Source organism: Hyaena hyaena, unplaced genomic scaffold (assembly GCF_003009895.1).
Source record: "Hyaena hyaena isolate Hyena2069 unplaced genomic scaffold, ASM300989v1 scaffold_1918, whole genome shotgun sequence".
Taxonomy (NCBI): domain Eukaryota; kingdom Metazoa; phylum Chordata; class Mammalia; order Carnivora; family Hyaenidae; genus Hyaena; species Hyaena hyaena.
The window spans coordinates 132,868-153,311 of record NW_024082557.1 but is presented as its reverse complement, the minus strand read 5'-3'; the positions used below and the strand labels follow the sequence as shown (position 1 = coordinate 153,311).

The window sequence follows — 20,444 nt, the reverse complement described above, 5'->3', positions numbered from 1 at the left end:
GAACGTGGGGCGGGACCTAGGGAGAGTGAGCGGGAACGGGACAAAAGCCGAGGCCCAGGGCCGGTGAGGACGTGGGCCGCGTGAGAAGGGGACTAGGGAGGTGGAACGCAGACCAGAAAGAGACAGAAGCGGAGGGGCGGGGCCGGTGCAATACGTGTGCAGAGCGAGGCGGGACCTAGGAAGCGGTCGCGGGAACGGGGCGTCAGCGGAGGGGCGGGGCCGGTGCCAAGCGTAACCAGCGTGGGGCGCGGCTAGGGAAGGTGAGCGGAGACAAGGAGGGCATGTCTACTGAAGGACAGGGCTGTTTGGGGCGTGGCTAGCGGGGGAAGGGACCTTGGAAGGGTGAGGAGAGAGAGGGGCCGGGGACGTCCACTGAGGGGCGGCGCTGGTGCGGGACGTGGCGAGGGTGGGGCGGGGCCTAGGGAGGGTGAGCGGGAACCGGACAAAAGCCGAGGGGCAGGGCCGATGTGGGACGTGGCCAGCCACGGGGCGCGGCCGAGGGAGGTTAAGTGGGGATGGGGCGTCGGCCCAAAGGCTGCACCGGCGTAGGTCGTGATTACCGTGAGGCGGGGCCTGGAAAAGGTGAGCTGAGTCCCCAGACGCGGATGCACGATCGGCGGGGCCGAGGGAAGGTGAGCGAAGAGCGCGAACGGCCCGTGAGCGGAGGTTCGGGGCCGGAGCTGGAAGTGGCCACGTTCGGGCGGGGCCTAGGAGGGCGAGCGGGGGCGGGCCGTTTTGTGGCGGGGCCCCGCCCCCGACCCGCCTTTCCGCTCCCGCTTCTCCTTGTGTCCCACGCGCCAGCGGGGTAGCAGCTCTGGTCTCTTGGGGGGGGGGGTTGGTGGTTGTGGGAGCCGACTGCTGCTTCTCTACCTGCCGTGACTGTTTTGGGCAGTTCCAGGTGAGACTCAGAGCTTTGGGGTCTTTTGCACTGAGCGCGCCGATGTGTCCCCGTTAGGGTGACAGGTGTGTGCACAGCCCCCGTTGGCTGGACACGCTGGGTTGGGGGCTTGGGCCTCGCGGGACCCCGGCGGCCGCGCTTGGCGCGGGTTAGTGGGCCGAGCAGGGCAGGCGGGGTCTGTGCTAGTGGTGAAGACCCAGCTGGATAGGTGGGATATGGCCCAGAGCAGAGGGTGCTTATCGCGAGACTGAGTGTCCGGGACCTGGGGAGAAGCGTGGGTGCCACCGAGAATCGCTTTGGGTCGTTAATTTGTCAGTGTTGCGGTTTCACATTTTCCTGGGGTGACTCCGAGCTATCTGAAGATTTCTTTTATAAGTATGGGATATTCTTTTATTTCTTTCCTTTTTATTGTATTTAGAGTACAAGTGGGTGGGGCAGAGGGAGGGAGAGAATGCCAAGCAGGCGGCACACCCAGCGCGGACAATGCAGCGCTGGATCGCAGACCCTGGGATGATGACCTCAGTGAAAATCAGGAGTCTGAACCTCAACTGTCTGAGACACCCAGGCGCCCAAAAAGTATGGGATATTCTAATCACTGTTTTTGTTTTCTATTTCTTAATGTTTTATGTCAAGCTGGGATAATGAATGAGGCTTATATAATGGGTACCACTTAGGAAATATGTGGATTTTGCTTCTAATTAATGGAAAAGTAATTTTTCAATATCTGAGGATATTTGATATCTGAGGGATGTTTCTTGTTTGCCGTTGTTAACCTTAAACACAACTGCCAAGGGACACCAGGGTAGCTCATTCGGTGGGCTTCAGACTCTGGATTTCTGCTCAGGTCTTAATGCCAGGGTCATGAATGGAGCCCCAAATCAGACTCCACGGTCAGCATGGAGACTGCTTGGATTCTCTCTCTCCCTGTTCCCCTTTTACCTCCTCTGCTGGAGAGCATATTCTCTCTCTTTCTTCCTCCCTCCAAAAAATAAAAAAGTAGAACTTCCTGTTATTTTAGCAGCAACTGATGGAGTTAGTCGGGAGTGAATAAAAGAGAATTACATTCTGGGACAAGCAAGCTTTAGGAAAACTGTAGGAAATACAGGAACAAAGAAGAAGCATGCTTATTTAAGGAAAAAGAGGGTAATCGGGAAGGTTGCTGTGTACTACAAATCCATTGGAGTAAACGGAGAGTTTGTAGTGTGGTGGCTTCTCACAGGCAGAACTGGTGTCCTGGGGGATAAGGAAAGCCTCTCTTCGTCCTGCTGGAGTTGTTGAGTAGTATCCACGTGCAAGGTCAAGTGCCTGAAGGGTCCAGTCCCTCTTCCCATTGGGTCTGCACTTGACTGTGTGTTGTCAGGTGGGAAAGTTTTCCCTGCCCTATCTCCCCACTCTATTTTACAGAGATTTTCTATTACTAGGTTTCATACCATAAACATTAAAAATTAGCAGTCAAATTGGATTTTCAAATTTCAATAACTTCATTTATACCTTTTAAAAGTTTTATTTATTTTGAGAGAGAGCATGAGCAACAGAGAGGCAGAGAGGGAGAAAGAGGATCCCAAGCAGGCTCTACTGCACAAAGCCACATGTGGGGCTCGACTCACGAACCGTGGAATAGTGACCTGAGCTGAAGTCAGGAGTGGGAGGCTCAACCCACTGAGCCCCCCAAGTGCTCCAATGTACACTTCATAAACTTTAACATGAAAGTGTAAGTTAACATCTCTTTTTTATGTTTCCTTTGGAAAATCTGATCCTGGTTGGAATTTGGCAATACCTGATTCCAACTACTCATGCTGAGTAACTTCTCCAAGATTATTTACAAGAGAAGACATTCTTCTGACTTTCTTGAAACTTAAAAAAAAATTTTTTAAATATTTTTGTGAGAGGGTGAGCCACAGGGGAGGGACAGAGAGAAAGTCAGACAGACAGAGGATCTCATATCCATGCTGATATGAGACAGCCCAACGTGGGGCTCAAACTCAGGAAACATGAGATCATGGCCTGACCCAAGGTCAGATGCTTAACCAACTGAGCCACCCAGGTGCTCTCTTTCTCAAAACTTTTGAGTTGATTTAATAATAGTATTTGAACTCAAATCAATTCAGAATTTGGAGTATATATTTCTGTTAGGCAACAGAACAGTAACCACTATGGAGTTCCTATAAAGACTGGCAGAATTGTTGTCCCATTCCCTGGGCTCGGTTTACTCTGCTCAGACCTGCTGGGAACTGGACTCTGATTAAGGAGTCAGGAGTTTACACCATTAGTGGTTAAGTGGCCTTGACATTTGGACTCTCATTTGGTTTTCTTCATCCCTTTCTGCTTACCTAGGAGTCAAATGACGGAATTCTTTCTGTGTGACCCATTCAGCCTCCAGACCACCTTCTCTATCAAATCTTTAATGTTTAGATGAACACATAATATGTACTTGGGAGTCTCCACATCAGATGGAGTGAGTTTTCCTGGGTCTATGTGGGGTGCATATCTTCCCATGAGAAGCTGAGCCCATAAGGTGGGTGCCTTGAGGAAACCAAACGCTGTACAGTGTCTCTGAGTCTCTGTTTTCTTGGGTCGTTTTTTTTTTCCCTCAGGAGAAACTTCAACCCTACATAAGTACTGTTTATTATAATGGAAATTATTCTTAAACTACTTTTCATTGAGGCTACAAATTATTTCACATAATTATGTGAATTTTGACATGTGCATGTGCTTTTTGTGGGTGGATCTTTGCATGTTATCAAAATTCTCTGAAGAAATACCTCTGTGAACACATGTCTACAGGAGCATACACACACAAACCAGCTGGGGCATTTGCCGAAATGTAGTAGCTGGTAAGGGCTGGGGATTATTGATGTTTTTGTGGCATGAAGAACAGTGATAGGTGATGTCAGCTGACTCAATACATGAAAGATCACATTTGTGATCTGAAAGACTCAAAAGGATAACCAACCTGATAGGTTGAAGATAACATCACCTCTCTCATCTGAATGACCATTGTCCCGTGACTGAATGTTAACACTGAGAATGGATAACTGAGACACAAATCAGGATGCCAGAATTTCAAGTGACCCACCACTCCTGTATTGAAACGTTGAGCCACTCTGCCTCTTCCTGGCAACTGGACATAGCAGCTGTCTCTTAGTCATTTTGAGCTTCCATCAAGGAAGCTTGCCTTTTCCAGTTAGAAGCCTTGTAGAAATCATAGATGCATAAAAAGCTGCAACATAAGGATACCCTAGGAAATCTTTGGAAATTATGTAGCTACAGGCAGGGCCTAGGGATTTGGTATTTTCTTATTGTTTTCTGAAATGAACACTGCTTATGTTCTGTCTGACAAACACTATTTTTCTTGGGCTGTTAAGTTAAAGAGTAGAAGGAACCATGGGTGCCTGGATGTGTCACTCAATTGAGCATCCAGCTTCAGCTCAGGTCCTGATCTCACGGTTTGAGCCGTGGGGTTTGAGCCCCACTTTGGGCTCTGTGTTGACAGCTTGGAGCCTGGAGCCTGATTTGTGTTCTGTGTCTCTCTTCCCCTACCCCAATCCCACTCTCTCTCTCAAAAATAAATAAAACATAATAATAATAATAATAATAATAATAATACAGATAAAAGGAACCGGGAATAGGAAGCTAACTATCTGAGACCCAATTCAGGTATCTGTCTTATTACTTTAAGATGTCTGCCTTCTCCACTCTGCCTCGGATATCATTATTTTAGGACAAATATAAGGAGCTCTGTCCCAGAAATTGTATCTTAATGCTTCTATCCAATTTCCTTTCACAAATAAGCTTCCATGTTGTCTTTTGTTTGCCTGAAAATTGCACAAACTGATTTTAATACTTTTTGCCAACAATGGAAACAGCACAAAACAAATGATATTTGATAAATATTAAAACATAGCTTATTAGCTGTCACCCGAGGGTGTTACTATGACTCTCTATGCAAGTGCCAGGATGCACTTGCTAATTCACAGTCCTGTTTGGCTTGTCCTACCTCAGGGCATTTGCACTTGTCATTCTTCTCTGCATGGGTCTTTCCCAGTCCTGAATGACTGCCACTCTCATTTCTCTTTCTCAGAACCATGTTCTCTGAGCACATGTTTCTAAATCAACTTTTGTTTCTAACAATATTTTCAGATTTATTCAGTTCTTTCATCTATAGAACTGCACCTACAGTTTAAGGAGGGGAACCTCCTGTATCTGTTTTTGTATTTTTTTTTTCCTCTAGAAATCTTTGTAAGCTTTCATTCCTATATAATTTATCAATCTTCTGGGTCTTGCATCCATATGTCTGAGACACCACTGCCCCTGGCATTCTGCAGAATGGGTGCTGTGTTAGCAGGCATGAAAACTAAGTAATCTTACTGTCCATTTCCATGACAGCTCCTGGGTGACCAGGTGCATTGTCAGTGAGCAGTGATATTTTTGAAAAGAAGGTTTTGTTTTGTTTTGTTTTGTTTTCTGAGCACTAGGTCTCAACAATGGGCTCAAAATACTCAGCAAACCACATTCTGAACAGATGTGCTGTCATCCAGCCTTTGTTGTTCTGCTGATGGAGCACAGACAGGGTAGATCTATATCATCCCTAGGGGCCCCAGGATTTTCAGGATGGTACACGGGCATCGGCTTAGGCTCAGGAACCAGCTGCATCAGCTCCTAACAAGAATCAGTCTGTCCTTTGAAGATTTGAGGCAGCCACTGACATCTCCCTGGCGTTGAAAGTCCTCGATATCTTCTTCCAGCAGAAGGCTTCCAGTAGATTCTCCAACTTAAAAGCAGTGGTCAGTGTAGCCACCTGCATGAATTGTCTCAGCTGGGTCCTCTGGATAACTGGCTGCAGCTTCTGCATCAGCACTTGATGTCTCACCTTGCAGTTTTATGTTATGGAGACGACTTCTGTCCTTAACTCCCACCAACCATCCTCTACTCACTTCAGACGGCTTCTGAAGCTTCCTCAACTCCCTCAGCCTTCAGAGAATTGAAGAGAGTCAGGGCCTTGCTCTGAATTAGGATTTGCTTTAAGAGAATGTTGATCTATCCAGACCTCAAACCTTCTCCATACTGCAGTAGGTCTGTCTCAGTTCACTTTTTTTTAATGTTTATTTATTGTTGAGATAGAGACCAATCACGAGCAGAGGAGGGGCAGAGAGACACACACACATGCTCTGAGCTGTCAGCACAGAGCCCGACGTGGGGCTGGATCCCACAAACTGTGAGGTCATGACCTGAGCCGAAGTCAGACGTCCAACCGACTGAGCCACCCAGGCGCCCCTTACTTCACATTCTTACCACCCGTTCACTGGAGTAGCACTTTTAATTTCCTTCAAGGACTCTTCTTTTGCGTTCACAGCTCGGCTGACTGTTTGACACAAGAGACCTAGCTTTCATCTGATCTCTGCTTTCAGCATGCCTTCCTCATGAAGCTTATTAATTTTAGCTCTTGATTTAATGTGAGAGACCTGGAACACTTGGGAGGCCAGTGTAGACTTATTAATTGGCCTGATATCAGTATTACCAAACTGTGACACAGAGATAACAACATGAGCAATTGCTTTAAGAAAACTGGCACTGATCAACATTGCCACACACCTTTGTAGAAAGCAGTATCTGTAAAGCACAACAAGACACGGTGTGCCTGCCTGTGGTCAGACTGTAAGGGAAAGAAGTTCTGTATCCTTGTAGGCCCAGGCCTTCAAACCCCCCTATACTTCATCTCCAGAAGGGCAAATGAAGTGCAGAGCTGACCCTTCATCTTCTCCAAGTCAGATTTACTTGACATCTTACTGACTGCCATGCTCTACACGCTTCAAAATATGATAGGCTTCATGAATAAATTATACTTTTAATGTTCATTTTCCCATAAATAGGATGTGTTTCAACTAATTTTGAATAATATGAAAAAGTATATACATCTTAGGACCTGTCTTCATATACCAAAGAATAAATTACTGAGGAAAAACCAGGCAATATATTTTCATTTCAGGCACAGGCGTTTGGTTCCAAAAAGAACACTTTGTCTTTTTTCTTCTTCTTAATGTGTTTGTATCAAATATAAAAATGAACCTAGAGTAACTCTCAGAAGGGAGCATTATTTTTACAGCAGACATTTAAGGTAACCAAGTTCTCATTTCCTGGTTCTCTGACACATTCCCACTTGCCAGCCTCGACACACTGCACCATCCTTGCGGCAGTGAGAAAGGAGTGTCTGCGGTAGGAGACTGTGGACACGGCTTGTGCCAGGCAGAGAGTGGAGCTCTGTTACAGAGTAAAAAGGATACGTTATCAGATCCTGGGTTGTGTAATGCCTCATTTAGGAGAGATCATTTTAGAAATTGTTTTAAAAAAAGAAAACTTTTGGAACAGAATCATAAAGGGTATCATATCTTTTTGGAAAACTTGTGGAAAATACAAGTATTTTAGTTAATTTCTTAAACACTTATTTGAGCAAAGCTTTAGAAATCCTCATGGAGAAGGTAGGAATACTATTAGAGACTTCCCCCTCCCCCCCCCCCCCCCCCCCCCCCCCCCCCCATGGTAACAGAACTTATATAAAATTGCTGAGAGAAGCCAAACCTATTGTGCCTCAGGAGCTGAGAGCAGACTACAGTCAGGTGAGTTGGGTGAGTTGGGACAGGGAGGCAGGCTAGTGGATTTCTGAAGATGGTGGCAGGTCTAAAGATCCTACCTGTAAGGCCAGTGAGAAAACAGGGAAGAAATTAAAGCCGGAGAGTGTTTATGATAAACTTGTGTTTGTAAGTGATGTCAGCCTCACCCAGCAGCCTCTGGGGAGGGACGTGGTTCCTGGAGGTTGAGCTCTATAAACACTCTTGAACACCCAGGTTTGGAGTTTGGAGACCAACCTCTGGGCTGGTGAGAGCTTCCATCTGCTGCCACCTCCATGGGGATGGCGGGACCTTGCACTCTGGGGGGACCCTTCTGGACCTCACCCCGTGTACCTCTTCCTCTGGCTGTTCATCCTTAAAATAAACCAGTAAAACCAAGTAAAGTGTTATCCTAAATTCAGGAGTCAGTCTAGAAAATTACCAAACCTAATTTGAGCGGTTGTGGGAACCCTAGACTCTCTGGTGCTCTCAGCAGAAATGTGGACAGCCTGGGCACTACATTTGTGGCTGGCATCGGAAGTAGAGGAAGTCCCATGGGGCTAAGACTTTGATCTTGCGGGGTCTGATGCTGACTCCAGGATGATGGTGTCAGAATTGAACTGAATCCTTGGACACTCAGGCAGTGTCAGGGAATTAGTTGTTGGTGTGAAGAAAACTCCTCAAACAAATATTTAGATTTTGAGAAATCTATGACTGTTGTGTTTTATAGGGTGTTGGTCATTTAGAGGGTTAAAGAAATGGACGTAAAAGTAAGGTAAGGCAGAACTAACAATATATGTTTTTTTAATCTCTTATTATTGAGCACGAGCCACGCAACCAGGCCTTGGGATAGTTCCTGCGTATGCAGTTGGTATAAAACTGCATTAAAAAATTTTTTTTTTCCTGAGAGAGAGAGAGAGAGAGAGAGAGAGAGCGTGAGCAAGGGAGGGTTAGAGAGAGAAGGAGACACAGACTCTGAAGCAGGCTCCAAGCTCTGAGCTAGCTGTCAGCACAGAACCCGATCGGGGCTCAAACCCACAAACTGTGAGATCATGACCTGAGCCAGAATCGAGCGCTTAACTGACTGAGCCACCCAGGTGCCCCTTTCTTAATATTTTTTAATGTTTTATTTATTTTTGAGAGAGAGATAGAGACAGTGTGAGCGGGGAAGGGTCAGAGAGAGACGGAGACACAGAATCAGAAGACAGGCTCCAGGCTCTGAGCTGGCTGTCAGCACAGAGCCTACGCGGGGCTGGAACCTATGAACCATGACATCATGACCTGAGCTGAAGTCAGACGCTTAGCCGACTGAGCCACCCAGGCGCCCCTAAAACTGCATTTTTTTTTCCTCGATGCATGCAGAAAGGATACATGGGGATTGAGGTAGGCAGTTAAAGGGCTGGAATCAGGGGTTGATAGACTTCAAGTGGTGTCAGTGGAATGTAGGTCTCCAGGTGTGGAGAGCGTGGGCATGGGGAATGATTCTGTGGGCAAACTGAAAGACAGAGGCTGTGGTTGCTGGAGGGATCTAGGATTCTTCATCGGACGGGGGGCAATCCTGGTAAGACCTGGCAGGAGGCTGTACCCCTTAAGAGGACCATGTTTAGAAATCTGCGTTTGGGAAACAACAGAATTGAAATACTACCTGTGTCATTCCTTAGCCATGTAATTTTCTCCTATTTCTAAAGCCTTTTTTTTTTTTTAAATATTTTTATTTATTTCTAGGAGAGAGAGAGGGAGACAGCGTGAGCAGGGGAGGGTCAGAGAGAGAGGGAGATAGAGACTCTGAAATAGGTTCCAGGCTCTGCAGTCAGCACAGAGCCCGACGTGGGGATCGAACCCACGAACTGCGAGATCATGACCTAAGCGAAAGTCGGACACTTAACCGACTAAGCCACCCAGGCGCCCCTCCTATTTCTAAAGCTTTCTGAAACTGTCATTCGTGTATATAATTCTGGGCTGCAGTAATAAAATACCACAGACTTGGTGGCTTCAGCAACCCACATTTGTTTTTCACAGTTCTGGAGCCTGGAACTCCCAGGACCAAGGTGTCAGCAGACTCAGTACTCACTGATGGACCGGTTCCTGGCTTGCAGGAGCCTGCCTTCTCAATGTGTCCCAACATGGTAGAGACAGAGAGAGAGCTGTGGTCTGTTCCTCTTAGAATGATTCCAGTCCTTTCACGGGGGACCTCTTCTCATGACCTCATCTAAACCTAATTACCTCCCAAATGCCCCCCCTCTGCATACCATCATATAGGGAATTAGGGCTTTGACATATGGATTTGGGTGGGGGTGGAGGGGACACAGGCATTCAGTCCATAACAGTGACTGTACTGAGATCAGCAGAGTCTTTGTGAGGATTAACTCAGTGAATGTTTTTAAGTTTCCAAGCAGAGTCCTGTTTATTAAACTTTGATTTTGTCTTCTTATTTTCTGGACGCTAGGTGTAAGGAGGTGAGTTACATCTACTACTTTTGGTGATGTAATGTCATTTTTTCATGGAGTACATTTAGGTACCAACAAAATTTTGGTAAGAACTCAAAGTTTACCAGTATGTTTCAGTATAAGATTTATGAAACGCTATGGTGTCATTTGTGGTAATGACTAATATAGGACAATAATCCAGTTACAACTTTACGAAAATGTCAGATAGAACAGATCTATTTCCTTGCAAAACTTCCGCACTATACATTTTCTAAGTCAGGGACTTTTAGGGTGGGGGATCAGGGAGGGAATTAAATAACCCTATGAAAAAGTTGCTAGTTAACGTAAAATAGTAATTTTCATTTCCTTGTCTGAAAATAAAAAAGAACATTCCTATTTTATTGACCACCAACAGTAGCCAAAGCCTTGTCACTTCTGATCCAAGCGGAAGTGAGAGCTCCACCACCTCTCTCAGGGCACGTGGTGTGTTCTTGTAGGGGGAGCTGGGGGGTTGCATGCAGGCACATCAGGGATTCGTGATCGGGGGTCTGGGAATTGTGCGTAAGACTGGAGTCTCTTGGCTTCTCTCTCCTTGCCCAGCTTTTCCTGCATATGGTTGGCACTCTCTGAGTGGAAATCCAGAGGAAGAGACGCGGTGGCCGAACCCTTGATGATGCAACTGCAGGTGAGTGGATATGTGATCCTTCTCCCGAATGAAGCCTCTGTTGCTTGTGGCTGGGAAGGCTTCTCTTGGCCTGAGTCTTCTAAGTGCATCCAGCCAGTATTCAAGGATCTGGGCTCTACTTCATTGCTCCCAGGACGCACGGATGCTATTTTGGTAGGTCAGGGATGGATCGGGAAGTAATCTCCTTCCCCTTATTTACAGCAGTGCATCTCATTCTCCATTAAAAATGTCCTTGCAGGAAAGAAATGTGCAGAGTTTTCTTTCCTTATCCGTTGTATGGACTTGGTTGGGAAATTATTTACCCATGGGCCTTAGTAGTTGGTGCAGTGGGCCTAGCACGTGGTCCCAGGTGCTAGAGATGAGCAGGACCAGCAGTTTACAGTCCACTGAGGGGGCAGGCATTCCAGCCAATTAGCTCTACAGTTTTCCAGAGAACACAAGAAACATTTGTGTATGAGAAGAAATCAGTATCATTTATTTCCCCCTTAGTTTTAAGCTTACTAAATGTTTGGAAACATATAGTTGACTAATTTGGAAACTCCCAAAGGTGACTAAATCCTCTTTACTACCCTTATCCCATTTCACCCACTTTTCCTCTTTGTAAGTGAAGTTTGATAAAATTGGAAATCTGAAAACAATGCTTAGGGAATATTTTTTTTCTAATTAACTCTGCATTTGGCAGAATGTACGTAGAAATTAGAGTACAACTTAGAACCCTGTTGCAATTTGGTAGGACTAATAGATGCTAGAATTAATCAAGAGGATTCTGTTGCCTTTGAACCAGAAAACAGGATTAACATATGGAGGATTGATGCAGTGATCATTGGTGTTAAGAATGGAGAGCTCACTGCAGGAGAGATTACTGTGGGGCTATCCTTCCAACTTGCCATCTCAGCCCCTAACCGGACCGCAGGACCTGTCTGCTCTGATATCTTATAAAGAACACGTGAGTTTTTAGATGAGAGGTGTCACTTACTGACCCCAAGCTTTGCATGAAAGTTGTTCATCCTACAGAATGCTGGGCATTGCTTCATAGTTCTCTACTTTTGATATTAGTATACCTCTCATTTGTATATATGAAGTGTTTGCTGTAAAAGAAGCATCTGCACATTGGACGTAAAAGAAGCATACTGCACACTCAGTACCACTATTTTTTAAAGTAATTTCTACAGCAATCATGGGGCTCAAACTCATGATCCTGAGGCCAAGAGTCACCTGCCCTTCCAACTGAACCAGCCAGGTGCTTCTCAATACTACTGTTTAACCTAGGTTATAATTGCCGACCAGGAAATCAAAATTGCCAAGTTACTTCATTTTGAGGTTCCATTGTGATGAAATAATTGTGTATGTATTTCTTTATGAATGTATCTGAAAAGCAAAAGGCAGATCTGCACGGAGAACTTTAGATTTGAATCACATATGAAATTTGAGGTTTCTATACATACAGTTCCCTCTGTGTTATTACTGTCTTGTTGACAGTTGTCCCCTAGGGATTGTTCAGCCTGGCCCTCCTTATACAGTGTCTGATATTTTAGGAATCTGTGACCTACAAAGATATAGCTGTAGACTTTACCCAGGAAGAATGGGCCCTGATGGACATATCTCAGAGAACGCTGTACAGAGATGTGATGCTGGAGAACATTAGTCATCTGGTCTCTGTGGGTGAGTCTGTCACCATCCATTCATTCATCCATCCTTACATCCATCTTTTTATTTATTAACCTTGTTCCAGGATAGCTTCCACATATTCTAATACAGCTGTCTGCTCTAACTCATATTCTTTTGTAGCATTTCCAACTACTAGATAAATTTGTATCCTTCTTTCATCATGTGCGTTACATGATAATTTGAATATAGTCTTGGACACAAGTGTGTATCTACTGTACGTTTTCCAAGACCCAGAACAATGCTGGGAATAGAGTGAATATTTTTTGAATTAATAAATAAACATCCTGAATATTTTCTGTCCTGGGCAGTATGGTGAGGCGTAAGCATACTAGAAAATATAACATCTTGTATCATTTTCTATATAAATCTCCACAGAATATTTTGGTGAAGCTTATGTTCATTGTATTCCTTTGAAAGTAATGTTCACCCCTTGTGAGAACATTTACTTCCTTCCGGATGTAAACACTAAGCCTCTTGCACTCTCGCAGCTTGGGCAAGAACATCAGCAATTAGAGATCTTACTGTATATTGGTGCAGTGTTAGGATGAGAACGTTTAACCATGTTTTTAGTGTTCAAGGCGTTATTCTCTGGGCTGTTCTTCAAAGCCTAGATTGTTTTTCCTCAGTTGCCTGTACAGTAGAATATCAGGCACAGTTCTCAGCAAGAAATTGCAAATTCACATACCATTCTCCATTGATATAGGGTGTCATTTCTTCAGATCAGATGTGATCTCCCAGTCAGAACACAGAGGGGAGCTGTGGAGGGAAGAAAGAGGACCTCCCCAAGGCTGGAGTCCAGGTGAGCTGCAGACATGTACTCAGTGTGAGAAGAATAGTGAGTAAGCAGGGTCTTACTGATGTCCGTGCAGATTTCCTTGAGTGAACGACAGCTTCAGGAACTGTAAGTGGCCAGTCAGATAACATTCCTCAGATTGTGTCATTATTTGGCCCATGTCCGTTTCTCTTCATGTACCTGTACTTACATTTGACCTCAGAAAAGCAATGTTCTGTCCTCGTTGAAGGTCAGATTTCACATTGTGGTCTTTGTCATGATTTCTGGTCTCTTTTAGGATTTCCACTCTGATATTCTCTACAACAGCCCATCATTATATTATTTTTTCTTTAACTTAAACATGGAGTTTTGTTCTAATGATATTATTCTAAAATGTATGTCTTCACCAGTATTTTCCTCAATTTCACATCATTTGGTCATGTGTGCTTACCTGGTCTCGTGAGCTTTTCAACACTTTAATTCCCTACTCAAGGTGTTCTTAGGTTTATTTCTTTTTTTTTTCTTCAATTATTTTAGGTACGAAAAATAGCCATAATAAGCAAGAAATAATACCTATGCAAGATATCTGCACGAAGGACCCACCTAACTGCTGGACAGTAGTAAGTGTCATGAAGACAAACCTTGCCTATCCGTGTTCAAGGCCTGGGAAGAGCCTAAGTCATCAATTGAGGAGAATCACATAACAGTTGTTAGAGTTTGCTATAAGTACCTTCTCACAGAATGTGATTGAAAATTTAAATCTGGGGAAGATACTAGCTTGGATTTGAGCTATAACTGTTCTGATAAATGGATAATTTCATAAGTATGGTTTATTGGCATGACATATAATGAAATCTTCTAAAACAGTCAGCCCTCCAGTAAAGATGCTTCTAAGTGTAAATATGTTTGTGCATGCTGGAGATGAACACCCCATGTACATGTAAGTGATCTAGGAAAGGTTTTATTTGGAAGGGTCATCCTGGAATTCATAGGTAGAGAACAGGATGCATAGATGTTCAGGAGAAGTCCTGTAACAGTCTTCTATCTCTTTCCCAAAAGCAGAGATATCACCCAAGAGAAGACCTCTCTGTATATAGTGGGTATGATGAAGTTTTCACTCGCGTCTACACAATGACTCAGTATGTCTTAAGTCACACTGGACAGAAACTGTATAAATGCAATGAATGTGGAAAACACTTCACCCGAAATGCCAACCTTCATACCCATAAAATAAGTCACACAGGAGAGAATCCATTTGCTTGTAATCAGTTTGGGAGGCTCTTCAGGTATTTTTCTTCTTTAACTAGACATAACCGAATTCATACTGGAGAGAAGCCTTATGAATGTCATCTATGTGGGAAAGCATTTGTTCGTAGTTCCCTGAAACAACATCAGAGAACTCACACTGGAGAGAAACCATATTCCTGTCAACTATGTGGAAAAGGCTTCGTGACAAAGTCTAATCTTCGAGAACATGAGAGAACTCACAGTGGAGAAAAACCATATAAATGTCATCTATGTGGAAAAGCCTTTGTTCAAAGTTCTTGTCTTAGAAAACATGAGAGAATTCACACTGGAGAGAAGCCATATATATGTCAAATATGTGGAAAAGCCTTTGTTCAAAGCTCTTGTCTTAGAAAACATGAGAAAATTCACACTGGTGAGAAACCATATAAATGTCATCTGTGTGGAAAAGCTTTTGTTACAAACTCTGATCTTAGAAAACATGAGATAACTCACACCGGAGGGGAATCATATATGGGTCATCTGTACGGAAAAGCCTTTGTTCAATGCGCTTCTCTTAGAACACAGGAGAAAACTCACACTGGCGAGAAACCATATACATGTCATCAGTGTGGAACAATCTTTGTTACAAGCTCTGATCTTAGAAAACATGAGAAAACTCACACTGATGGGGAATCCTATACATGTTGTCTATGTGGCAAAGCCTTTGTTCAATGCTCTTGTCTTAGAAAACATGAGAACACTCATACTGCCGAGAAACCATATGCATGTCATCAGTGTGGAAAAGCCTTTGTTACAAGCTCTAATCTTCGAAAACATGAGAAAACTCACACTGGAGAAAAACCATATACATGTCATCTATGTGGAAAAGCCTTTACTCAAAGCTCTAATCTTCGAGAACATGAGAGAACTCACACTGGTGAGAAACCATATATATGCCATCTATGTGGAAAAGCCTTTGTTCAAAGCTCTTGTCTTAGAAAACACGAGAAAACTCACACTGGCGAGAAACCATATACATGTCACTTATGTGGAAAAGGCTTCGTTACAAGGTCTAATCTTCGACAACATGAGAAAATTCACACGGGAGAGAAACCATATAAGTGTCATCTATGTGGAAAAGCCTTCCTTCAAAGCTGTAATCTTCGAGAACATGAGAGAACTCACAGTGGAGAGAAACCATATACATGTCATCTCTGTGGAAAAGACTTTGTTCAAAGCTCTTATCTTCGAGAACATGAGAGAACTCACACTGGTGAGGAACCTTATACTTGTCATCTATGTGGAAAAGCCTTTGTTACAAGCTCTAATCTTAGAAAACACGAGAAAACTCACACTGGTGAGAAACCATATACATGTGATCTGTGTGGAAAAGGCTTCGTTATAAGGTCCAGTCTTCGAGAACACGAAAGAATTCACACTGGAGAGAAACCATATACATGTCATCTATGTGGAAAAGCCTTTCTTCAAAACTCTTATCTTCGAGAACATGAGAGAACTCATACTGGTGAGAAACCATATAAATGTCATCTATGTGGAAAAGCCTTTGTTCGAAGGTCTTGTCTTAGAAGACACGAGAAAACTCACACTGGAGAGAAACCATATACGTGTCATCAGTGCGGAAAAGCCTTTGTTACAAGCTCTCATCTTAGAAAACACGAGAAAACTCACACTGGAGAGAAACCATATACATGTCATCTATGTGGAAAAGCCTTTGTTATAAGATCTGATCTTAGAGACCATGAGGGAACTCACACTGGAGAGGAACAATATATATGTCATCTGTGTGGAAAAACCTTTGTTACAAGCTCTGATCTTAGAGACCACGAGGGAACTCACACTGAAGAGAAACCATATACATGTCTTCCATGTGGAAAAGCCTTTGTTACAAACTCTGATCTCAGAGACCATGAGGAAACTCACCCTAATTCTAGTGAATGAACATCAAAGTGCCTTCAGCCACAGCGCTAATGCGAAACCAGCCAGAGGACTCAGGTGGGGGAAGTTCCATGGCCATATTCATTATGGAAATGCCTTCATTTTTAACTTCTCAACATGAGTGAACTGCATTTGGAGGAACCCTATATTTGTAATCAAAGAGGAAGAGACATTAACTGGCCTCTGGTCTTAGGGTGCACAAGAAGATCAAGTCTGAATAATAATCTAATGTTCTTAACTGGGAAATTACACAGGAAAATCTTTATATAAGGAGGTCACTCTAGGAGAATAATAGAAAAGTTAATGCTGGAGAACTTATTCATTGTTATATGCATGGAAAAAAAATGTTGACTAGTAGAAAAACTATTGTAGACATGTGAAGTTTCACACTCTATGTAATAGTGAATGAATGGAAGTCTTCAGAGATTTATAATTCCTTAGTTAACCTGTAGTTTCTCACACTGTATATATACCATTGCTAAAATAAGATGAAAGGTTAGACTTTGAATTAGAAATCCCTGATTAGGAAAAACATTTATCAAGAGTGTCTTAACACACAGTTTAGACATTAATTTATAATTTTGCCTAATGGCCTATTATAAAAATATAAGATAGATATGTGGGATTGTGACATCATCTGGAATTCTAAATTCAGAATTTTGTAACAGTGATTTTTATTCTTTCAATTGGAGTAGTTCTTAGAATTACATATGAAGCAAAGTTGTTGCTGAAAAATCCAGTATGTTGGTCAGGACCTATTTTTCATTCAGCAGTAGTAATTATGATGATTGGATTCAACTAGAAAGTATCTTTGAATATTAACATGAAAAACAATACAAGATGATGCATCATTTCTACATATTGTTAACCATGTGTGTAGGTCGTAATGATGAATTAAAGATTGTTACATAGAGAGTTTGTGAGTAAATTCTATATAAATTTTCACTTTAAAATGCCAATATTGAGACAATGAGGGTATTACATAACAAGGGGGTCCATTCAACAGGAGGACATAAGATCTGTAAGTCTTCACTCAGCATAGGAGCACCTAGGTGTATAAAACAAATATGAACAGATGTAAAGGGAGAGGCAGGTATGCAATAGAAGGGGGACGTTAATACACACTTTGATCAACGAATGAATCATTCAGACAAAATCAGAAAACTCAACCGTCAGTGACACATTAGATGAGATGGCCTTCACAGAGGCACACCACACACTCCATCCAAAAGCAGCAGAATAACACTCTTCGCGAGTGCACATGAGGCATTGTCCAGAATTGGTCATAGCATGGTTAGTACCAATGGGTAATTTTTTTCTCGTTTATCCAACCCATGTAATTGTCCCTCTGCCTATTTAAAAAAAAAACCCTGCTTTCACCCCACAGATGGGACACTTTGCCGGTTACTGCTGGAATCAGTGCTCCGCAAACTGCAATTCTATAATCCCAAATAAACACTCCTCTCCCTCTCCTTGTAGCTATTGTTTTCAGGTTGGCAGAGGGGACAAGAAGTGTTTCTTTTCCTTTCTTGGCCAGGCACTGCAGAGCGAGATCTAAGAGAGCTGACTTTGGAAGGAAGTCTTACCTTTTCTGTTTCTCCCAGTTTTTAGGATCCCATCCCCAGCTCCAGAATGAGTGTGCTCACTCTGCCACTGCCTCAGAAGGTGCCATCATCGACCACCAAACTACTGAAGAAAAATAATTGTTAAAATAAATATTTTAGTATTTGTTTATTTTTGAGAGAGGGAGGTAATCCGGGCCGGCCTTGGGCTGTCCTCACAAAGCCCCTTGAACTTGAACCCGTTAACCATGAGATCAGGACCTGAGGCAAATTCAGATGCTCAAGACTGAGCTATCCAGGTGCCCCGAAGAAAAAATAATTTTCCTCTAACCCTTCTAGGTTCTTGGCTGTGACACCCCACCTGAGCTGGGTTGCCAGGCAACACTAAATGGGGAGCTCTCGGTCTCTGTCCCATGGTGCGCAAAGCTGCCCTTTCCCAGGCAAGAGGGGCACGTGCGCATTCCGCTGGCGGCCAGCGGGCTCTGGACAGTGACCACACTGGACATGCTCACTGAAGGTTGAGGGCTGTGCCCAGCATCCTGGAGGCTCCTCAGTCAGGGGGCGCAGACTTGCTCCTGGGCGTCTCCGTATGGATCACTCCACCCTCACCGGTGCCTCTTTAGGAACACTCCTTTCTCCACACCCACGGCTCAAAGCGGGAAGTGGGTGGGGGACCTGGGGGCCGGGGACGTGGGCATGCAAAGGACAGCCGCCGCGGGAGTCTGCGAGGTCAAAGTGGAATTTTGGGGGCATTCCCGGTGGGGCAGGTCCAGATGCAACCCAGCCTCCCACAGAGACAACTTTCCCTGAGAGATGGATGCGTTCCTTGCTAGTAAACTCTCCTTTTAATCTCCTCTCTTTGGCTTTAAAAACCTTTTCCTGTTTCGCCCAGAGAAGCCCCCTCTCCTTGCTGGATGCGATGACCCCCCCCCCCAACACACACAAACCGTTTAATAAAGTCAATTAGATCTTTAAATCGACGGGATTGAATGCAGTTTTTTAGTACATCAAGGGGAAATAGGGCCCCTACATACATGCTTCTACTGGCTTTTAATATTTAATTTCTTTATAACTCTGAAGTAGCTGAAAAAACAGGTGTACTAACACATTTGAAATTCCAAAATTTTATTTATACCCAAAATAGAAGTATTTCCAATATCTTTCCTTTTTTCCAATTTTATAAAGTGTATTCACAAGTTCTTTGAAAGTTTTAAGTACATCTAACCCGATTTCAAAGTCACTTTCTCATTTGTTTCAAGCAGGGGGACAGGCCTTCTAATAGCACACAACTTCATACATTGTCAATATCTCCTTTGTTCAAAATAACGTATCACAGATAATTTGCATTGTTTTGATTTCAGCAGTGTGCACTGCCTCTTTTGAGATTATGTATATTAGTACTTGGCAAAATGTTAATTTCTGAGGAAATGGTTCCAGTAGCATTCAATCTCAGTGCCCTGTGTGAGAAGGAAAACTGGTAAACACAAATAAAAAGGGCAAGCCCAATGTCCAAGGCTGGATATTCCCCTTGAATGCTTTTGGCTTCTATAATCTCGCTTGCCTCTTGCATCAGCCAGAAACCAGGAACCAGAATCTTTAATCCTGCTCAACCCGCAAGCACATAGGTATGAATGATCAGTAAAACCAAAGCAGGATGCTCAGCCTTTGGAGGTGACTCTGCTAGGCAGGCACTGATGTGAAATCAACACTTTTCTGAGTCCCTGAGTGCATGCCGCTTGTCTCTTCCTGGGCACCGAATATTTGCTGTAACGTGTATCTATGTGTTTACAGGTAGTTTTTAGAACAAAAATGAGAATATCCCATGTGCTTGCTGAATTAGAAAAAAATGTATTTATACCTTGTATCCTATTTTAGAAGGCTATTCAATTTATAGAAAAGTTTTACTTTTTTTTTTTTACAAATAGTTTATTGTCAAATTAGTTTCCACATAACACCCAGTGCTCATCCCCACAAGTGTCCTCCTCCATGCCCATCCCCCCTCTCCCCCACATCCATCAGTCCTCAGTTTTTGTCAGCATTCAAGAGTCTCTCATGGTTTGCCTCTCTCCCTTTCCCCCACCATTTCCCCCCTTCTTCTCCCGGTTGGTCCTCTGTTAAGTTCCTCCTAGTCCTCCTATACGTGCACACATATGATATTTGTCCTTCTCTGCCTGACTTATTTCGCTCAGCATAACACCCTCAAGGTCCATCCATGTTGCTACACATGGCCAGATTTCATTCTTTCTCATTGCCATGTAGTATTCCATGGTATAGATAAACCACATCTTCTTGATCCATTCATCTGTTGATGGACACTTAGGCTTAGAAAAGAAGTTTTAAATACTTGAAATTGAGCTGAACACAGATTTGGCACAATGATTTTGGGAAGGAGACATAATAACTTCTCCCTTTATCTACAGTGGCCATTATTGTCCGTTATTGTATCTCTGGCCAAGAGCAGGTTTATATCAGTATCATGTTGCTAATTAATAGTTACATAACCTAGAATGTACCCATTTTCTTAAAAAGCAAAATGATGTAATACAAGTTCATTGCAAGGTAAAAGGTGAACAACTGGGAAAACCTACTGCATGTCATCCTCTACATGTATAAATGTGTTTTTTTCATAAAGAGTAAGCCAGGTC

The 20,444-nt window shown here is 43.4% G+C and overlaps 1 protein-coding gene across 8 annotated transcripts; it reads left to right on the top strand.

Moving 5' to 3' along the window:
• Nucleotides 1-456: 456 nt before the first annotated feature.
• On the top strand, nt 457-18,775 carry LOC120226960 (zinc finger protein 14-like). Of its 8 annotated transcripts, none has more exons than XM_039225132.1 (7): nt 457-632; nt 10,530-10,614; nt 11,399-11,560; nt 12,150-12,276; nt 12,986-13,081; nt 13,592-13,674; nt 14,114-18,775. In XM_039225132.1, the coding sequence occupies exons 3-7, from the start codon at nt 11,450-11,452 to the stop codon at nt 16,238-16,240; spliced, it is 2,544 nt and encodes an 847-aa protein (XP_039081063.1). In that variant the 5' UTR covers nt 457-632; nt 10,530-10,614; nt 11,399-11,449; the 3' UTR covers nt 16,241-18,775. The 8 variants fall into 8 exon arrangements, with proteins under 8 accessions (XP_039081063.1, XP_039081066.1, XP_039081069.1 ...); XM_039225135.1 differs by having other exon boundaries at nt 457-898; nt 11,406-11,560; XM_039225138.1 differs by having other exon boundaries at nt 457-898; nt 13,007-13,081.
• The last annotated feature ends 1,669 nt before the right edge of the window (nt 18,776-20,444 follow it).